Here is a 22322-nt window from a genome sequence, read left to right as displayed (position 1 = left end):
CCTGTTCTAGTCGTTAGATTCAAAAGTATAATACTGATCAAGTCTTCAAAAGGAAAAAAAAAATACCATAAAAATAAGTGCTTTAACAAGGCAAACACTGTACGTGACACTGTCTTTAAGACCGTTTTCATTAAGGCTGTAGCAATGCATTTAACAACTAAGGTTATATTTAACAATACAGTTGTCAGCAGTTTCCTTCACAGAAATAAAGATGATACAGATGTAGCAGGGACCAGAACACTCAAATATTCCCATTCATCTCAGCCACTTCCAATCGTTTCCCCCACCCCGACTGGAAGGTCACGTTGCTCTGGCCAACAAGTGGTGAGCAGGGTGTCCTCTGCGAGCTGAAACGAGGAGGAGCCCATGTGGGTGGATACTCTGGTCTCTCTTTCCCTGGCTTCTGAAGGAGGCAGCCTCTGGTCCTAGATGCCGACATCCTACAAGACCGTGTGGACAGGAGTCTGCTCATGGGCTCACAGTGGACGTGTACAGCAAGGAGGAAGCCAAGCTCTTGTGTTAAGCTGCCACTGTGGTTGGGGGATGAATGTGTCGCTCGGGCATGGAACTGCCAATCCCGACTAATAGTCAAAGTGTAACAATATTAAATACAGAACATGGTACCAACCACATAGTCTCCAGAGGGTGGTGGAGAGGGGATGCAAGGCGGTGGGAAGACAGGAAGCTCAGGGTATAGTCTTTCCACCTAAACTACCAAGACCGGGTTCTCAGAATACACAACAGAGACCGTCACACGCCCAACCCCTCCTTTCCTGATAACACAAGTCCAAGAACCAGGGAGCTAAGATCTAAATTATCTGACACTCCATTTCTACAAATTTCTCCAGAAGCACCCACTAAAACTTATCTTCAGGGCAGTCTTCATCAGCAGAATCTTAGACACACCCCCTTGTTCATTTATGGAATTGCTCCAGGGTTAAAAATATGGAGTACTAACAGATAAAATTCTTAGGAAGAGAGAATAAACAGTCTATGAGTAGACAGAGTGAAAGCATGTGCCTTCTTCATTCCAACCAGGATTCCCAGAGTCTGAACCCATTAATCCTACCACCAGCCTCATCCCCACAGACAGGAGTCCAAAATCCTTTTTTCTGTTGCTGTTTTAAAGTTCATCTTATAAAATTCTGTAATCTAGTTCTCAAGCACATGACCCTCCAAATACCTCTTCCCGAAATCATGCTGAGGCCCTCTTAATGAAATACTTGAAAATGAAGTCTCTAATGGAATATCATAGCTTAAAATCTCTCAAACACTGACAAATGCTTGCTTGCCTACTGATCCGTTTTATCTCTGCTGACAGGATGGATAGATACTACAGCTGCACAACTAAAAAAAATAAAGTCCTTTTACAGATATATACAAATGTCCTGAGTAAAGGCAGAGGAGCAATGACTGGGGTATGTACCTCCCTTGATTAGCTGAAAACAGCTTACCCCAGCTATTTCCTTCTGTATTAATACCCAAGAGAGAAGCAGAGAGGAGCAGTCAAGACAGCTCGGTAAAGACTGAGTGTTGAATGCATAAAAATGTTTAAAGAATTCCATTTTCTGAGGGTTCTTTCTAAAGAATAAAAGGATGACATTTTCAACCCGGTTGGTTAAAAGACACGGACCTTCCCAGGGAGCCATACCCTCAAAGACAATTCATGGAAAGACAGAACTACTCTGGGTAAACAGGATGTGTTTAACTGAACAGGCTCAGTAACTATCCAGGGAATTCCTGCTCAGACAGTGGTCATCTCTATGTCCTTTACTCTTTGCCCCATGACAATAAAGCTCCACCCCAACATCCCACCAACACAGCTCCCAACTGTAAATTTCATCCTGCCTGCACCAACAGATCCCCTTCTTCCTTTAGCTTTCCTATACCAGAGCCCCTGGCTTTCTTCCTGCCTCCCTTCCCCTCTCTGGCATGCTCACTCTCATCTACACGGCCAATGGAGGTCAGGGTTCTGCTACGCTGACTGTATTGGCCCTCTCCCCCAGGCACACTAATCCTTGCCATGTCATTCAATTCTACCTGCAAGCAGATGAATCACGTTTGCTCACCAGCTCTGGCCACCCCTCTCACCTCCAGTGGCCAAATCCAGAGGCCTTCCTGACATTCGCCTTCAGCCCTTTTGGAGACCTCTAAGGCACCTCTTTCAACAGGCTCAAAAACCCTATGCTTTCCTCCCCAAATCTGGTCTTCTCACTTGCTACGCAATACTGAGTGACACCGTCACTCTTCTGATCTTTGACAACCGTCCATCCCCTTCCACAGCCAATTCATCACCATGTCCAACTGATTTCACCTACATAGACCCTGGATTTGTCAACATCTCTCTACCAGGACCTCTCCAGTTGTAGGAAATCTCACACTAGAATGAGGACCGGTCTCTCATTGGGCTGTCCCATTCACTCTTGCCCACTTCTAGTGAGTTCTCCATATGACAGGTGTGATCCTTTCCAAGGAATTTCTGATCTGGGTACCCTCTGCCTTAAAACTCTGTGAAAGATCCTCATGGGTCCTAGGCTAAAAGACTGGGTTAAAGATTTCTATTCAAGACCTGCAGGATGGGCCCTGCCTACCTCTCCAGCTTGTCGTCACTCTGCACCCTCACTCAGAACACTCCGTGTGGGGGGGGAGGGCAAAATAGGTGAAGGGTACTAAGAGGTACAAACCTCGAGTTCTAAGTGTCGGGGATGAGCCTGCCTAGCTCAGTTAGTAGAGCAGGAGACTCTCAAGTCTTGGGGATGAAAAGTATAGCACAGGAAATATAGTCACTGTTGTAATAAGGTTGTACGGTGACAGATAAGGACTACACTTAGCGTAGCATTACATCATGTATAGAATTGTCAATTCACTATATTGTACACCTGAGACTAACTTTGTATGTCAACTATACCTCAATTTAAAAAAAGGATTCACCAACTAAACCCATAAAGTGGACGTTAGAAAACAGCATCAAAGTTCCCTTACTGATCATTCAAGTCATTTTCGTGAAACATAGTTAGTATTTTGGCTTGATAAGGTTCTTCTTGGATTTGCCATAGCCATGCAGCTGTGGTCATGACTCATGACTGCTCTAACAAAAAGAATGCATTACTGCGGATATGCAATATTAAATGCTTGTTTTTATGATTTTACAGTCATAACTTAAAAAAAAGACGACTAACAAAGATTGTTAGATTTGCTTTAGAAACTCTAGTAACTGAGGGCTGCTTTGGGTTCCCAGAACACAGTGCTCCCCTTCCTCGTAGGGGGTCTGTACATGCTGGTTGCTTTGCCCAGAAAGCCTTTCCCTTTTTCATTTAAATAACTCCTTTTCATCCTTAAGAGCTCATTCAAATGTGGTTTCCTTAGGTGAGATTTTTCTGAACCCCCAGCCAAGTTAGGCCCCCTTTTTATCCACTAGCAGAGTCCTTATGCCTTTCCTTTGTAATTCCATAAGCAGTCTATCTATAGTCATTTGTCCACGTGACTATTGGATTAGTGGCTGGGTCCATTACTAGAGGGATTACAGCAGAGATGGTCTCAGTTTGGCTTATTTATATCTCCAGCATTAGACGCCGTGCCGGGCAGATAAAGCAATGTTAATGTGTGTGTGTCCGTCCATTGACTAGATCATAACCTAAAATTTCTTACCTCATTTTGTGAAACTCTCCTGTAAACTTGTATTAATGTTCAAATAAAAGCTAACTACATAAAAAGAGAAAGATCTAAGGATAGAGCAGAAAGGAATTGAAATAATTAAGTCCTATGGATGAAGGACAGATGTTTACAGAGCTGATTTCAAATGTTTGGAAGTTATGGAAGTAGAAAATGATAAAAATATAGGAACATTTTTAAATAAGCTGATTATCAAAAGTAAAACAAAGGTGATCACATCACCTTCAGCAAATCCCTCCTTTATCAAACTTTAGAGTATCAAGAATTCACAGATGCTGATAAATTAGAGCCCTGTCAAATAGAAACCCAAAATAGGAAATCTGGTGGGAAAAAAAAAAAGGCACATGCCGCCAATTCTAAGAGAAGCCAAGTTTGTGATGGCCAGACTGCATCCGACTCTGGGTAAGTTCAACGTAATTGATTGTAGCAGTTCAAAAAGATGGGCAGAGCAGGCATACAGCAAACCTAATTACAAAGTTTCCCTACCTCGGTTAAGGACAGGAGAGAGGACACTCCTAGAAAGTAAAATGGTAGGATTGAATTAATCTTTGATCAAATATAAACTCATTCCATGCATCTTTGAAACCTCAATTTAATGTTTGCCAGGCTTGACTGCACTTGTTTTATATTCTCCTCTCCCACCAGAATATAGGACAGGAAATTAAAGAACATGTTCTTACCAACAGATTTTCTACATTTTAATGTGAGTGATGGGGGTGTGTGGGGGGGAGAACAACATCTGGATCCAAGTTGTAAAAAAAAAAAAAAAAAAAAAAAAAAAGGGTAATGTTTCAAAAATAGGTAAATCCATGAAGAATTTACCTTTCCAAAACCACTTTTTTGGACAAAAGATCACAAAAGTCCATGTTTGATAAAAAAAAAATATTCCATAATCACCATCTATATTCAAATACTAAGCTAAACAGTCACTTTGTTGTAGAATTCAGGCAACACAACCTCTGCACCTCATCCATAAAATAACCTGTCCTCGTTTCATTACGAAAATTAAATAAGATAGCTATGTGAAATGCTTTACACCTAGCCATACACAAAGGCCATACGTAATAGATTTTAGTGGCTGTTACTCCCAGCAGTTAGCACAGTGCCTGGTAGATAACATTAGGTATATATTAGATTTACAGTAGCCAACCGCAGATGGAAGTCTTCAGGCCTCAACATCAACCATAAAACCGAACACTTCATATAAAAGGCCAGGTGTTTTTTTTTGTTTTTTTTTTTTTTTAAAGGAGGCAAGAAGGAGAGGGATAAGGAGACAGTAATGGAGATTTTAAAGGTCAAATTTGCACAAATAAGATTTGTGCATGCAAAAGCATGCAGTCTTATAAACTCAAAGTAATCCTAGGGTTCTGTCCAGCTCAAAGGATTGTAAGCAAAATTTCAAAACACACACACACAAAACTACCCACCCCATAGGGCTTTTCTCCTCTCCCTTAACTCTGTTCAATTTCAAGAACATTGCATCCTGATTTACTGCTTCCAACCTGATTTCCTCGGATGCATTTCTCAACAGAGCATTGTACTCCCACTACCACCAACCACTGCTCAGGTTAGGGTCCCATTACTTCAGCCTTCGTCATGCTTCCCACAAAGTCAAAAACAAAGGTGTGCTCCTAGTAGTTCTTCTACAGATTAGGAGAAAGGGGGACTCCAGAGTGATTACTTGGGCCAAAGAACTCTGTAAAAGACCACAAAAATCAAAACAAATACCAGATTTCAACTCTTCAGAAGTTCACATAAATTGAACAGTAAAAATTGTCGGCTTAGCCCCATCAGAAGTCAGAAAAAATCTAACATTTTACATGCTAATAAAAACAGCATCAGGGAATAAACAGAGCTTCCCCCCACCCCGCACCCCATCCTAAACCAACTCCATTCCTGCTTAAGACTAATTCCTAGCAACCAAGGATTTGTTCTGCATGAAACTTTCAAAATGTCAATGGTATTTTTTAAATTCAGTACCATATGATTATTTTTCAGATACTCTCCTTATATGGAAGAATAAAAGGCAGAAATATAAACACTGGGCAGCAAGGTGATCAAGTTCTCCCATCTTCCTTATCCTCGAGAGAGCAACATCTAGGAGGGGACCTGGAAAGTAGCCAGCCTAGGGATGGCAAGTAAGTTTGCTGGGCTTCCATGTCAATTCCAATCAACTGATATTTAAGGCTACTTGGAGTACAGAGTTGAGGATTCTGAAGTTGAAAGAGGATCATGATTAGTATTCTCTGCCATAGCCCCTGGCAAGAATGTCACATATTTGCTACCCCCCCTTAAGAGAGGCCAACTCCCTCATTACAAAGAGGACAGGGGCCTAAACTGGATTCAAACCAAGATTACCTAATTACCAGCCTAGCACTTCCTATGTGATTTTTTTAATAAAAGTATCCTTTAGATCTCTATGCATCTAAGTCACACTTACCTAGTTAAATTTTATTTTTAATTTTTTTTTTAAAGATTTTATTTGAGACACAGCAAGAACATGTTGGGGGGAGGAGGAGAGGGACAAGCAGACCCCTCACGGAGCAGGGAGCCCGACACGGGGCTCAATCCCAGGACCCTGAGATCATGACCTGAGCTGGTGTCAGATGTTTAACAGACTGAGCCACCCAGGGGCCCCTTAGCTAGTTAAATTTTAAATTCCTGAGTGAACAGGCCCTCTAGTTCTTATGAAAACCCTCCTCTCCCATATCAACAGATAATGCATGCTTCTGTACACAGCAGGTCCAAGAGCAGATGAATATCTGCTTCTTCAAACAGGAACACACCAAACTCTCCTCTCATGTGCTTATTCTCTTTGCCCCCCGATGTTCCAGTGCACAAAAATTACTCTGAAGTGCCAATTTTGATCTTGTGTTGGAAATTAAGACCAAGAGCAAGTAGAACAAGGACTGTGGATGAGACTCAGACAGGTAAACAGCTATTTAACAATTAGCAATTCTTTCCACTGCCATCAATAGACACCCACACACACACACTCCCTCTCACCCACAGTACTTGGTAAAAACCGAAATTTGCATAGAGGTATAATGAACATACATTTGGAAAGACCTGACCACCTGTTTCCCACATGTAGCGTGCAGGTGTTTCCACGTTGCATACCGTATATTGCAAAATGTAACAAACCAATTTCACTACCTAAACAGTCCTCAATTTGGGATACTTTGCTAGGAAAATACACTGGTGTCCTTTCCACGTTAATATACATGTGACTAACATGCACATGGTTATAATGGCATCTTAAAAAACCATGACCCAGACTGAACCTGAGTCCAATCGAACTTCTGCACCCAGGTGCCATTTTGCTGAAAATAGAGGAACATGGTATGCTGCACAATGAGCATCGGGATCAGGGAAAATTCTGACCAGGGGTAGCTCCACAGGTCCAATGACCCAGGTACTCCCAGATACATTATAAGGGAAATATATGTAAAATGTAACACTGACACAAGCCAGTGAGAGATCTATGGAAACCCCCCCCCCTATCATTTTTCACCTTTCCTAATCTAAAATAAGTTCAAAGTAACAGTTTGAAGGCAAAACAAAACAAAAACAACCACCTATTTCCTCCAAAGGTTTAAGAAGGAGCTTGATAAGAACCCCAGTTACAGCCAGGGACATTTTAATCGTCTGCAGAGGAGATGTGGCTGGTTTCTCAGTAACAAGCCCCCACTCACTGGCCCACCCTAGGTTCAAAGGTTTTTTTTCCAGAAAATTGAACAGAATTACTTGAAAAGGCAGGCTATAATCCAAAGCAGGTGCAAAGGAGCAGTCACGAAGGGGGCATGGAAGCTTCCTACCCTCAACACTTAAGTCCTATCAAAATTTTTCAAAATTATTCATACACATCAAGTCAGCAGTGGTATTTTTTCCACTTAGAATTTCCTAATTTTGAACATGGCTCAAAGACAGAGCAATAAAGACGCCCAAGAATATTGCAGGGAAATTCACCAAGAATCTAGGACATGAAGAAAAATTTTCCAGGGAAAAATTACAAGACTTATGTTATTTGGATTTAGATAGAAAATAAATTTTGGGAAAGGTATGCATAAACAAACATGTCATCAGATCTGTCATTTTGTATATTTTGTGTTTCTATCACCGTATCTGTATTACCAAGGTCAAAACCTCAAATCAACATCACTGAAACTACAAAATAAAGTTATGACTTATGACTTCTGTATTTGGCTGTACTCCTGTCCCGAAATAAATTCTAAGGGTGGATTTACTTTTTTCTCACTTTTTTTTTTTAAAGATTTATTTATTTATTTGACAGAGACACAGCAAAAGAGGTTAACACAAGCAGGGGGTAGTGGGAGAAGGAGAAGCAGGCTCCCCATCGAGCAGGGAGCCTGACGCGGGGCTCGATCCCAGAACCCTGGGATCATGACCTGAGCCGAAGGCAGACACTTAACGACTGAGCCACCCAGGCACCCCTTCATTAACCTTTTTTTAAAGATTTTACTTGACCAAGAGAGAGAAAGTACAAGCAAGGGGAGAAGCAGGCTCCCCACTGAGCAGGGAGCCCAATTCGGGGCTCAATCCCAGGACCCTGGGATCATGACCTGAGCCGAAGGCAGATGCTTCACCGACTGAGCCACCCAGGTGCCCCACGGATGGAGTTACTTTTACTACAGAAGGCAAAAACCAAGTAAACTCGATGGTTCCATTCAGTCACTCTTCGCATCTTGTCTAGGGGGCTACTAGAAAGATATGCGTTTGCAGATTAACTAGATACTAATTGATTTGTGCATATATATTTCAGGTAATATATAAAATACAAAAATTAGCTCTGGTGTAATATCTCAGTGTAAGATTAATAGATAAGAAACATAGGAATGTGGCCTGTCCCTAAAGAATCAAGAGTTAAAATTGGAAAGACAAAAGTCAAAGAAAAATACGTAATTTCAAGTAGTCCTCTCTCTTGCTCAGATTCCTATCCAACACAAATTCAAGGTCTTATTCCCAGACTGGTCATCTACACTATAAAAGACAAAGACACGATCCTTAACAAAACTCCTAGACTTTAGAGCAAGATGCATATTCATCCCTAGAAGGCACAGACAGTTTTCAAATAAAAGGAATCTAGTGCCTACTTTGTCTGCAGATTCCTGGTATCTTTTCTTTAAATACAGAGATTGGATGAGCACCTATACTTACTGGCAACAGCACCTAAGAATCAAGGCTACAGAGTACAAAGGTTTACGAGCTACCAAGCAGCAGGAAGGTAACAATGGATGGAAGCTGGGGCTAGGGATGTAGGTGGTCACAACTGTGTGGTTATATCAAGTCACTTAAACTCTGCTGGCCAACCCCACAGCTATAAATTCAAGGACCTCAACTACATAGTCTCCGTAGTCCTTTCTTGCTCTAGAATTCTAGAAACATGGGGGTGCCTGGCTGGCTCAGTCGGTGGAGCATGCAACTCTTGATCTTGGGGTTATAAGTGCGAGCCCCACTTTGGGTGTAGAGATTGCTTAAATAATAAAATTCCAAGAACCTGGCTCTTCCTGATCCTGTGACTACAGAAATCACCAAGGAGGAAAACAAAGGGGAGGATTTAGATGTATATTAACTCAGATTATTAACCCACATTTAAACACAAGCATGTTTTTATCACCTAAGCACATGTAACTTAAGCAATATGAAGTCCAATGCTGTGTAAGAGCTGTCCAGGTTCTTTCTCAGTAACCAAAAGTTTTGCCCATCTCATGTGAATATATTCTACCATTTCAAATAAGTTAAATATCCCAAGGACGTCTCCATATAGTTGCAGGCTGTTAGGACAAAATAAACCTATCGAATTCAACATAAAAGGGATACACAGAAAATGCAAACAAGGACCAAAAGGTAACAGTGCATTTCAAAATTCTGAGATAAAACTTGGGCCTTCATTAGTTCTGTACCAATGAGAGTCAGTTTACCATCTTATCCAAGTTACCATCATGAACACTTTATTTTTTGAGTTTGTGCTTTAAGTCATAGAAAACATTAATACAATGAGAGGTATAATACAAAGTTTAATAAACCCAGAGCCTCATCCAATGAGTTATCCCCTGCTCTACCCCTTCACCTTTCAGCTTATTCTTCTACCGCATTTTATTAGATTCGCTTTAGACCACTAAGGCAAGTCTTAATCATACCAACTACTCCAGCTCCCGCCCGATAATTAATCTTTATAAAATGCAATTCTGCAAGTTAATTTGCATCACATAAGCACAGACTCTGCTCAGTACCAGCAGGTGCTATGGTGTGTGATGGTACAATTAAGCAAAAAGGGAAAATAAAGACCATGCATCTCAACTCTTATCCCTAAACTTGCATTTAGACCTAAATAAAAATCAGTCCTGCACGCTTCTGAACTGCTTAATGTTCATTGGATTTTTAAAGGTACGCATGTGGTAGAGAGAAAATTTAAGAATGAGGTTTTCCATCTTAATGAGTCATTCGGATTGAAGAAAGTAATGTGAAACTAAACAGAAGTCAACTTAATGATCAAACTCAGCATGTGAAAAAGATTTAAGATTTCGAAATCAGGCAAATGACTCATAACTTGATCATTGTTTTGTAATCCACCTATTAAATGTTAAACATCCATGCACAGCTTATGATTACAATTACACTGAAAAACAGGGTAAGATGAAAGTAGGATTTGAACTATTCTCTACATTGTAAGTAGTTAAGAATTAAGTTGCAGCATCTAAGATTTTTTGTGTCATCTCCCATTTTCATGTTTTAAGAATTATAGTTGCATGCACTCATTCAAAAGGAAAATACATTAAGCTCATTTACTGCCTCTTAATTTCAAGACCAATCCAAACGGAAGCTAACAAAAGCCTTTACAAGAACATGCCTAGCTTTCTTGAATCGATGAGTGTTTTATTCCAATTACAACAAACGGCATCACAAATCATACTTTATTAGATAATCTCAGGAAAGGAAGAACGAATGAAAAGAGAAGTAACAGGGATTGGCTACTTATCTGGATAGCTGTATAGTAAACCACTACCCATTAAATCCGTATACTTACTAAACCTGCCTGGTCTCAAGGGCACTAGACCACGGACCAACAACCTGACTTCTCTCTGCCCCCGCGTCTGCTCCTACAGATCAGGAATGGTAAGGCCAGCTCCCCGCAGGGCATGAGCATCTCCTAAACACAGGTCCGCACCGTAGCAGTAATACAGGAGTTTCTCTGTTGCAAATCTGAACCCACATGAAAATCCATCTTCTGTTCCGAGCTGCAGTGCTCTGCAGCACCCCTCTGCCTTCCTTCACAAAGGTTTCTGATCAGGTTTATGATCTCCCGAGTTTAGCACCATGGAGAACGAATAACCACTGATGAGCCAGAAGATGACAATTAGTACGCGGTTTCCAAAACCGTGATTTTAAATAGGCTAGTTCTTCCCCTTATTAATGTTTATGAGCAAATCTTGTCTCAGCATCTCACCTCTCATCACACAACTTCCACGCTGTAACACCCTGGGCTTCCAACAGGATGCCGTCATCAACTGTACCAGGTTCATAAGAGAGAACCCCCCCCCTTGGAATAGTGTCAAAGCCATGCACTTTCTAAGTTATTTTCTAAGCTCCGATACAATTTGTCTTTCACATGGAAATACAATGCTTTAGTCTCCCGTAACTGCCACCTTCTTCTGCAAACTAGGAAACCTAAAAAGATAGGAAACCCTGTGTCGGCACAGAAGCAGTATGTGGGGGAAAAGCATGTAGTTCTACATACATTTGTGGAATCCACTTTTCGGTTGCGGATCAGCACTGGCGACATCCCGAATAGTATGCCCCCCTCTATCCCGGTCTATGCTGCTCCCTGGACGTGAGTCTTTCACCCCTCCCTGTCCTTTGCTCCAGTTATTCCCCTCCCTTTAGAAAACCTTCCCCCATCTCTTCAAAGGAAATTCTCTGTATCCTCCTCCTAACAAGCTGAGAAAACCTCTCCCCACATGCTTCAACAAGCCCCACTTCATCCGGCCTTCTATTACGAAGTTTTCCTCATCCAGTGTTTCTCTCTGCTCTGATGCCAGGGGCTCTGACCCATGCCCTGCGGTGCCTGGCACGATACACAGAGCCGGTCCACACATCTGGCATTATCTCCTATGAGCAGTAGGCAGGGTAAGTTTACTGAGTTGAACGACTCTTCATTTTTCCACACCTCCATAGTCAAGCTGGTGGCATAAGCCTAATGAACAGAAGAAACATCAAAGCCCTCTGTTAAATTATACAAAGGGGAAAATGGCTTCTGGAAATAGATTTCTATCAAAAATGTAATGGAGGGGAATGATTTGTCAGCACAAGATCAGAACTTAACCAATACCAATCCTGAAGTGTTCACTTCTCAGGCTGAAAGTCTAACCTAAGGTTGCACCATTTAGAAAACAAGACCTGAAATAAAGGGTTTGTCATGGAAATTCTGACAGGAGGACAGCGAAGCCTTAATTCTGTCACCAAGAAACGTTTCCATGTTTCCCTTCATGGCATCATTCTTTCCTCTAATATAAATCCAGGCTTTGTAAGTACCGAAAAAGTTTCCATTTGGCTCTGAAAAATGTTTTCTGCAGAACTGTTTCAATAGGAAGCCCTGCTCCACCCTGCCAGTCTGGTATGTTCTTCAGCACACTCATTTCTAAGGGGAGAAGATCCTGTGCTTCATAGGATGAACGCACAGAAAAAGTGAGCGCTCCAACACATCCAGCATCGACCGTTCATCTTCCCTCTCAACGGACTGAGATCTTTAAAGTGACTAATTCAGTTCTAATAGTTCCACTCAGATGCTTCTATTGCCACGCTCATCCGGCCCTTCTCACATCAAGGCACAGAAACCTTTCAGGTACACGAAGTTTAAAAATATCAGAATCAATAAAGTTGAGCTACTACTCCCTCTGGAGCATGACCGTCTGGGTTTCAGCTATTAGCCATCTTGAAGTAAGACAGAACATTTAAAGGACTGTACCAAGTACGTGTAGTGGATCTATATATATATATATATATTTTTAAGATTTTTATTCATCTGAGATAGAGACAGAGCACAAGCAAGGGGAGACGCAGAGGGAGAGGGAGAAGCAGGCTCCCCACTGAGCTGAGAGCTGGACGTGGGGCTCGATTCCAGGACCTGGAGATCATGACCTGAGCTGAAGGCAGACACTTAACCATCTGACCCCACCCAGGCACCCCTGGTTTTAATTTTTCACCCTGTACCCAAGACCTTTCCCGGCTCCAGCTGTGGTCCAGAATAGGCTCTGGTTTCATTTGTGGCAATACGATTCATTACGGATACCTAGATACTTCTCTAAAGACAGGAGGCACATTAAGTGGTTTATTCCTATTAGGTTTAGCATTGCATAGAACTTACAGATACAAATTAGCATTTTCTGTTCTTTATTTTGAATAGATTTGCTTAGCTTCAGAAAAAAAAATTTTTTTTAAGATTTGACAGAGAGAGACACACAGAGAGAGAGGGAACACAAGCAGGGGGAGTGGGAGAGGGAGAAGCAGGCTTCCCGCCAAGCAGGGAGCCTGATGCGGGGCTCGATCCCAGGACCCTGGGATCATGACCTGAGCTGAAGGCAGACGCTTAACGACTGAGCCACCCAGGCACCCCAGAAAATACTTTTTAAGTCACCTAAAGATCTATCCTAGTTGACAGAACTTTGAACTATAAACTAGATTTAAAAAAATGGTATGCAGGCAGAAGTTCACTGTGATCCTTCTGGTTATGGACATTCATATCATCTCTCTTTTATATAATCACACACCCAACAAATATTTATATAGTATCTACCAAGCGCCAGGCCCCGCATTAAACCCGGGAGACAGAAATAAGACTCACTTGTTCTCAAGGCTAGCAGAGGAGACAAACGACGCAGGGTGAAGGGTCCTAGGATGGGGAAAGCATCCAGAATAGCAAGGAGGATGGAAAAGATCCGAATTAAACTTAGGCTGAGACTCACAGGTGAAACAGGTGTTGATGGCGGGCGGGGGGGAGTTGGATTAGAACAGGACACTTTCTGGGAAACCAACTTATTTGCAATGACTGGTGGGTGGAGAGAAGGAAAGCATCCTTAGACGAGTCTGGAAAAGCAAAACAGACTTGAAATATCCTGCTGAGGAGCTGGACTTCATCCTGATCGGGGAAACTCTGCAATGAATGCTATTTTGAAAACTATACTTTGATTGAAAACAATACTTTGATGGAAAACAAATGAGCAAGCTAAGGGTTCATAGGCCTAAAAACTTAAGTCTGAATAACATTACCTAGGAGAGTGAAACACTCAGAGGATAGTAAAATCATATCATAAAATTAAAGCGGAAACTCCAATGTCAGATTCACCTGCAACAATAATTAGGGTTTCTACTGCCTAGGAGAAGGAAGAACCACTCCATAGGCTACAGCACTGGATTCTGGTGGGGAGTGTGTGAGTAAAACAGAACGCTTGCACTTAATGCACTAAGTGAAAGTAGCAATTCAGAAAGCCATTAATCAGAAATTGTTTCCGAACAAGGATACAGCACCAAATGGGAATACCCAACGGTTTTGTCCGTGCATCCCTGCTTCTACCAAGTATTCATGCATTTTTGTGAAGGAAGAAAGTGTTGGGGAAAAAAAGCAGTTCCAACTGCCCATCTGTACTGCGCTTCTCTAGGTTTTAGGTATTCCTGAACAATTTCATCTTCGAAGCAGAAATCCTTTGATCAGACCTCAGAGCAAAACCGGCAGAATTTCAAATTATATTCTTCCATGGATTGGTGTTCCCAGAATTGTACTGATGACCCTGGGAGCTCACTTATAGTTAACACAGCTTCCGGTCTGAGGACTAACCAATGAGAAATGGGGTGCTGAGATGCTAACCCCAGGTTTGAAGTTGGAAAATCCTGTTGTCAACTGTAAAAATCAGCAGGTTGTTGCTAAGAGTTTAGGAGTGGCTGATCTAGTACATAACGACAAGTCTGTTAAAGGCAGTCAACTTACTTGGACCTCAGCCCCCCTTCTATCTCCTGGCACTTGGTGTCCACCCTGCTTGGCCCCCAGCATCCTATAAGCATCCCAAAAGCTGTGATAACTAGACAGCCTTTTCTGAAAAGCTGCCAACTCCATCCCCTCTCTGTTAAAGGTCATCCTCCCTTAAATCTGTCTGGTTTTCTGGAATTCCTTTGCTTACACAGCCAAGAAGGGGAGGGCGGGGGAACTTTCTTCCTCCCTCAAACATCAACTTTCATTCTTAAAGAAGGGATAAGAAACACCCTCCCGCTCACGTGAGCTGATGGAAAGATCTACCCTGAAACACGCCTTCAAAATGGAATGTCAAAAGCTAAGGGAAACAGATTTTTAACCCATAACTGCTGAAAAAAAACAGAGCTTCAGCTAGAGTCACAGGTTAAGTACAATATTTGGTGTGTGCTTAGCAGAGAAATGGCTCCGGGTTCAGAACAGATTCAGAGCAGCATATTGAAGTCACACAAATGTGCATTCAGTTCCCTACAGACCCCTCAAATATCCAGTGTTGATCATTCAGAGCCCTAGTCTCCTATTGATCACGGTTTGGTGGGGATGGATTCTGATGCTGTCTCTTTAGGGTATCTTAAAGATCCTGGCTTAGTCATTCATTTTGATTTGTGACATTAAAGAACAGAAAAAGCAGAGAACACATGCTAAGATGAATCAAATGTATCAGGCTATGTAAGTATTTGGCACACCAAATAAGCAGGTCCCATTTGGAGGCTGTTTCTATCACCGAAATGAGAAGTGAGCCAGTCTTGTGGGGGGGGGGGGGGAGTCAAGTTGGCTCATTCCCTTTTCCAGTGGTCAAAGTAAGAGATAAGACCCTTTTGGCCCCCCTGCCTCAGAGGAAGACAACATTTGAGCAGCGTGGTGGATGGCTCTGCTGTTCCAGGACAACAGCTCTTGGAAGCAGCCAGTGCACGAGACTACCGACAGGAGACAGACCTTCCAGGTTTGAATCTCAACTTCAGTGACCAGACCAAACTTTTCTCCCTCTCCTGGGGAGAGGGAGGGAGGGACTAGGCTGTGGGTGAGGCCCAGCTCTCTGCTAGACTCACAGGAGGAAATCAGCCCTGAGGAGATCAAACAAGCCAGGAGAATGTGAAGCCAAACAAAAATCAAAAGGCAAATTCTGTCATCGGGGGTATTTCAGATCTACAAAGGGACAAGCTTGTCTTCATCTCTAAGAATCTTAAGAGAATTATGTCGTGGCTTCTCGATCTACTCTGCACCCTTCTTTGCTCTCCCCAGTGTTTAGGGCCCTTGGTTTCACTATTTTAGGCAGCAAATGTTCAGTGGGATCCTGCTGTGTGACTTGCCCAGGTAATATCCACTTTTTCAGGGCTGGCCACCTAGACTGCAATCTAAAGGGCATAGTGTCCACGGAGTGCAAGGGGCAACAATCCAATAGATCTTCAGAAAAGTTTCCTGCTTCCACTCAGATTACATCTTGGGGAAGGAAAGAAGTAGGGGAAAAAGTTTTTTTTTTTTTTTTTTTTTAAGATTTTATTTGAGAGAGAGAATGAGATATATAGAGCGAGCATGAGGGTCAGAAGGAGAAGCAGACCCCCCGCTGAGCAGGAAGCCCGATGTGGGACTCGATCCCGGGACTCCAGGATCATGACCTGAGCCGAAGGCAGTCACTTAACCAACTGAGCCACCCAGGCGCCCGGGGAAAAATCTTTATATGCTTGTAAAAGGCTGTCTAAATAGCACAGATTAGAAGTTTTGAAGGATAACACCTCACATCTTGAGTCAGCGTTAAGAACTGGGAGACTAAGTGAAATAATGGCTATTTTAAAGCTATCTTATAGGGACTCATTTGGAGCATATGCGCCTCTCTAAAGTATACTTAGCTACAGATATTGTATCTACTGACCAAAGTGACCTACTACATACCGGGAGCTAGAAGTTGCTGCCTCCATCAGGTGAGAAAACTGATAAGGAATAAGAGTCTCAACCCTAGCTGCCATCTTCAGAGGGTCTATTGCCAAAGGCCCAGGAGGAGGAGGAAATACCCTCTTGATGAATGGGACTACCAAACAGAGCAGGAAAAATTTTAAGTTGGAGAACATTAAGAGAAGACAAGTATATTCTAACCCAAATATATTCTAAAATGGTCAGATGTTGGGGGGGGGCGCCTACGTGGCTCAGTAGGTCAAGTATCCAACTCTTGGTCTCAGCCGGGACTTGATATCAGGGTTGTGAGTTCGAGCCCCATGTCGGGCTCCATGCTGGGCATGGAGCCAACTTAAAAATAAAATGGCCAGATGTTAGTACTTTTGAGAACGTCGAAATGGAAGTGTTAGGTAACTGTATTTGTACAGTTAAAAAGCACTGTCCTGAGCTAACATAATTATATGTCTACTCGAAGTCAAATATAGAGGACAGACACTAAACAAGTACATAGCATGTTACATAGGTTGTATTTGAAATAGTTTACGAATTCAGACTTGTAGATGCAGTACAGAAACTCATGTAAGGAGACCCGTGATTTACTTCTTCAAAGAACAGGGCATGAAGTACATTACATATTCACTGCTCTATTTTGTCTAGCTTGTAAAAACTAAATTTCAAGTATTAGATAAAGGCAAGTCACAGAACAGAAATGGCTAAAACAAGTTTGAAAAATGTTCAGACTTATCCAGATGAAGATTTGGGGGAGGGAGGGGGCCTTTTCACCTACTAGAGCAAAAATGTCAAAGACCTGCATTCTCCAATATTGGTAAGAGTGAAAGGAAGGGGGCACTCAATACTGAAGATGTAAATTGTAACATTTTGAGAGCAACGTAGCTATGCTCCCTAAAACTTACAGTGCACACACGTTCTTCTAGGTATTCTAGAAATACTAGTGTCCAAGGATATTGACAGCAACATTGGACTAGTAAGAACTTAAAATAGAGAGACGGATAAGCTTGATACACCCACACATGCACCACTAAGTTAGGAAAAAGGTTTTAACGGTGAAGGACATCCACCATATACTCTGGGGTGGGGGAACAGCAAATGATAGGATTTAAAATTTTGATCTCGGGCGCCTGGGTGGCTCAGTCGTTAAGCGTCTGCCTTCAGCTCAGGTCATGATCCCAGGGTCCTGGGATCGAGTCCCGCTTCGGACTCCCTGCTCTGCAGGGAGCCTGCTTCTCCCTCTCCCACTCCCCCTGCTTGTATTCCTGCTCTCGTTGTCTCTGCCAAATAAATAAAATCTTTAAAAAAAAAATCTTTAAAATTTTGATCTTTTAAAAGCTATGAATGAGTGGATTTTTTAAGATTTTTATTTTTTTGACAGAGAGACACAGCAAGAGAGGGAACACAAGCAAGGGGGAGTGGCAGAGGGAGAAGCAGGCTTCCCGCTGAGCAGGGAAGGAGCCCGATGTGGGGCTCGATCCCAGGACTCTGGGAACATGACCTGAGCCAAAGGCAGATGCTTAACGACTGAGCCACCCAGGTGCCCCAATGAGTGGATATCTTAAGAACTTATCCCTGAAGGAAAGAGAGGGCATAGAATTTCACTTTTTACTTTAGGACAGTTATGCTGACATAGAACTATTAATCTGCTAATCCACTCAAAAATAAGTCCATACAGTCCGGGGGAGGGGGGGATCATGCAGGCCCCCCCCTTGTGCCCCTTAATATAGCCACTCTGATTTCACCAACAAAACTGACTCCAACAAGCAGGTCTAAAGGGGACCAACCTTATCCTGAAGTCTTCGTATGTAAGAAATGGTACAGTTTAGCATGCCTTTCTCAAGTATTCTTATGTTTCCATAGGTTCCCACCCAAATATTACAATAGATGCAAATCAGTTGCTCAGAACCACACTTTCTACATTTAAACTTAAAAAAAGAAAAACACATTTCAAGCTGAGACCCAAATATTGCCTAAGTTCAGGTCCACAACTAAGAAATGTAAAGAGCTCCACCTTCCTTTCATCTTTTATAAAGATGGATGCAACAGATGGTTCTCTTTATTCTTTAAAGGAATATCCCTTTATTTCCCAATGTAACTCAGTGATTTTTATTCAATAGGGGCTTGAAGCACATCATGAAGGTAGATGACACCATAAAATATCTTCATCAAAAATAGATTTAGAAAGTGTAAGAAACAAGTTCATGAATTTGAAAAACTTTACAAGCTAACTCACTAGCACAATTTTAAAGTACACAGTGTCTCCCTAACGTGCTTACTACTAAACAGTGTCAGGATAATGTTTTCTGGGTTGAATGTACACTTCCCACTTTCCCTAATAAACCAATGCCCAGATGGGAAATGTAACCAGAACTAAACAAACATAATATAGTGATCAGGAGAGCTAGACGGTGGCCTAGGAGCCTGGGATGCCTTCACAAGGTACAAAGTATTAAGTTTAAACAAACAGAACGGAGAGAATAAGAAAGGAGATTCTTGATGTGTATAAAATGGGACTACAGATCCGAGGTGGAAATAAATGGACTTTCCGGATGCAACCAGTAGTACATGTACACGTTAAAGGCACATTCACAGTAAAGGAAAAACATGCCTCCTAGCACAGCAACCCGTTATAATCTAGGAAACTTTAAAATGTGCTAACTTGGTTCTGAACAATAATCAGTAATCAAAAACAGAACTACGAGAATGATGCATGGCCTAAGATTATAGAGTCCAACCCAGGGCATAGGTAAGAGATAAAGAACAAAAACTGAGCAAGAACAAGAAAAGCCACATGAATACAAAGTGATTCCATTTCTTTTCCTCAACACCCACACAAAGACAGCAGTTTCTGACAAGAATGTTCTTGGCAAAAAATAAAGTTACAGGAAGGTTTTTTTTTCAATGAGAAAAAGGCAGCTCCATATGCAGATTACTAGGCGATACAATTTTTTTTTTTAACGGCCCAAATTTACAGACCTCATTTTGAAAATATCTAATTTTTTTTTTTTTTTTGGATCACAAAGAAAAGAGGACTAGAAATACTGTTCCTGTTTGGAATGCTTATTTCGTGTTGTACTTGAAAATAAAATCCAATGTGGCAGCTTACCTTGGCACTGGAAGCCTTGTTTCCCAAACCCCCTGAAAAACAGAAACAACAAAGTATCTTAACATATTTTGTTGTATACCATATTTTAAGCCAGTTATGAGACAAAGTATTCCACAGAATTAAGGGTTTGTACATAAAAACCAATGATTTGATAGGAAAAACATGCCTAGAGTACTGAATAAATCCAACTTTGGGGGGAAAAAAAAAACCTCTGTATAGCCTCCAAAGGCTCATTGAGAGGCTCATTGAATTGTTTCAATGTATCAAGGTTCTTTCCAGTTTACACTTTGTTACCCATACTTAAGTTTCCAGATAAAAACATGACTGATATTCAGAGTTGGCTATAATATTCAATAAAGACTTTACGATTGAAGGAAGTGCTTTAATTTTGTCCCTAAAGACAAAATGAAAATCCTTTTTCTCCCTAAACACAACTAGAAAGTGGCTTCATTTGCTGTGAATGTACTTCAAATAGGTATCTAGAAACCACCAAACAGTACCACCCCACATTAAATTTTGGTTTAAAAGGAGCCAGATTTCACAAAATGTTTTTATTGGTTGCATTTGAAGTTATGTCTAATTTTTTTAGAGCATCAATAGCATTGAAAGCAAATACAGAGGCTATTTTGTTCTTGCAAATTAGAAGATTTACTCTGAGCAGAGAGCCCTACCATGGACATTAAATTGTAAACACTTTCAACTACGATCAACTGCATTAAAATTGTTAGTCATAATCTCTTTACATAGCATTTAAAGTTGACAAAGCACTTCATGCATCTTTATATATAACTTACTCATTCTACCAGATTTAAGCCCAAACATTTATAGTTTTAAAGTATTTTAATATTTAAAACAAACTTGTAAATTAAGGACCCATAGACAAAAAGAAAGACAACTTAAGTTAAAACCACTGCTAGATAATCCTGGTGAATATTTTTTGGAACTTTCAAGTAGTTTCTAATTAGGAGAAGTATTACAGGAATTACTCAGGGAGGAAGCTGACAGGGAGACCTTTATTTTCCACTTCACATTACACCTGGTGACCTCAAGTACCATAGCAGTTCACCAGGGGAACTGATAGTGGAAAGACATTAGCTAGCCTGATTACGTATGTTCCTTTCCTAATTCACCTACTCCTCCCCCCGCCAAAAGTAGTCTGCAGTCTGAAAGCTCCCTTTTTATTGCATCTCACAATTGGCATGGGAGGCTGAACAAGTCCCCTTAGATGCAGTAACCTCCTGCCCTGATGCTCCAAGAACTTAGATAGCCTTATCTATAGTCACTTTGAGCATAACTGCTTCATATAATGACTACACAGTGGAAATCATTCGCAAAGGTGGCTGTGCTTTTCATGAAAGTACTTCTGAGATTTCCAAAAAGGAAAGGAAAAAGCACCTTATTAGCACTGTGTGTGTGTGGGGTGGGGGGGGACTCTCCCTTAGAGATGCTTTTCCCCAAGCGTGATGGATTCGAATAGCCATCCATAAAGGAAAAGTTAAGCATCTTAGCACGCTTGTGGGGCCCTTAGAGGTGATTTCCTCCAGATGTGATGGATTCAGATAATGCCATCCTTAAAGGAAAAAAAATTAAGCACCTTATTAGCATATCTGTGGGGCTTATGATATCCCCCCCCCGTGGGGTGAATTCAGATGCCATCCATAAAGGAAAAATTAAGCATCTTATTAGCACATTTGTGGACTTCATCCTTGGAGTTGCTTCGCCCCCCCCCCCCCCGGTGTGATGGATTCACACAGCCATCCGTAAGTTCTGCCTAGGGCCCCAAAAGATACATGCCACAGAGGGTAGTGGCCCTGTGGCACTGTCACCCCAGTGCAGCCCCCTGACCTATGAGAGACAGGAATTAAGGAACCTTCACCATAACTCTGACTTGGGGAGTTTCCTACCTACATTCAGGAACAGGAGATAGAAAAAGGCCGGGTATCTGCCAACCTGAGAAAAAAACTGCTCCCTGCTCAAACTGGAGCACCTGCGGTTCCATACGGTTCAGCGTTCTAAACTTTGGGGGGTGGGGGGGAGGGTCACCATGTTCTGAGAGTAAGAACCATTAGCTCTCACTAGAAGAAGGTATATACAGTTGTGCCTAGTTTCGCAGGATTCAAAGACCCCTGAAGGCCATCCCTTTAGAGGTCCCCCCGCAAACCCCTGGGCCCACAATACCGGCATTCACTGTAAACTCTGTACCTGAACTCCGACACCTTACAGTTTTCTTAACTAAGGCCTCTGTCCTCATCAGCCGGGCTGCAGGTCTAATCTCGTGCTGACAGGGTCTATTTTAAAAAGACTCCCTCTGCCCTACTGCCATTTGCCTGCTCGGTTTTAATTCCCCTCCCCCACTGCAAGCTTTCAACAGTTTGCTGCCTCTCGGCTCTCCCTGGGCTCACCCTGGAAAGTCCAGTCTCCCGTGCCCAGCAGATACAAGCTACAGTAGGCAAGGACCCAAGGTTCCAGAGCAGTCCAAGCCCGCTGGGAACACACACACACACACACACACACACACACACACACACACACACACACACACACACACACACACACACACACACACACACACACACACACACACACACACACACACGGAGG

At 42.1% G+C, this 22322-nt stretch overlaps 1 protein-coding gene across 3 annotated transcripts in view; it reads right to left on the bottom strand.

The window, feature by feature from the left end:
* PRKCA (protein kinase C alpha) overlaps nt 1-22322 on the bottom strand; it is a 399658-nt gene that overhangs the window by 376237 nt on the left and 1099 nt on the right. For all 3 annotated transcript variants that reach the window (XM_025889888.2, XM_073883238.1, XM_025889887.2), the window contains exon 2: nt 19722-19753. In XM_025889888.2, the coding sequence (XP_025745673.1) occupies nt 19722-19753 (32 nt within the window). The remainder of the gene's footprint in view (nt 1-19721; nt 19754-22322) is intronic.

The sequence above is a fragment of the Callorhinus ursinus genome, unplaced genomic scaffold (assembly GCF_003265705.2).
Source record: "Callorhinus ursinus isolate GAN/ISIS: 27379988/994484 unplaced genomic scaffold, GSC_fseal_2.0 scaffold50, whole genome shotgun sequence".
Taxonomy (NCBI): domain Eukaryota; kingdom Metazoa; phylum Chordata; class Mammalia; order Carnivora; family Otariidae; genus Callorhinus; species Callorhinus ursinus.
The sequence above is the reverse complement of the archived record's forward strand: the minus strand, read 5'-3'. Positions and strand labels throughout refer to the sequence as shown.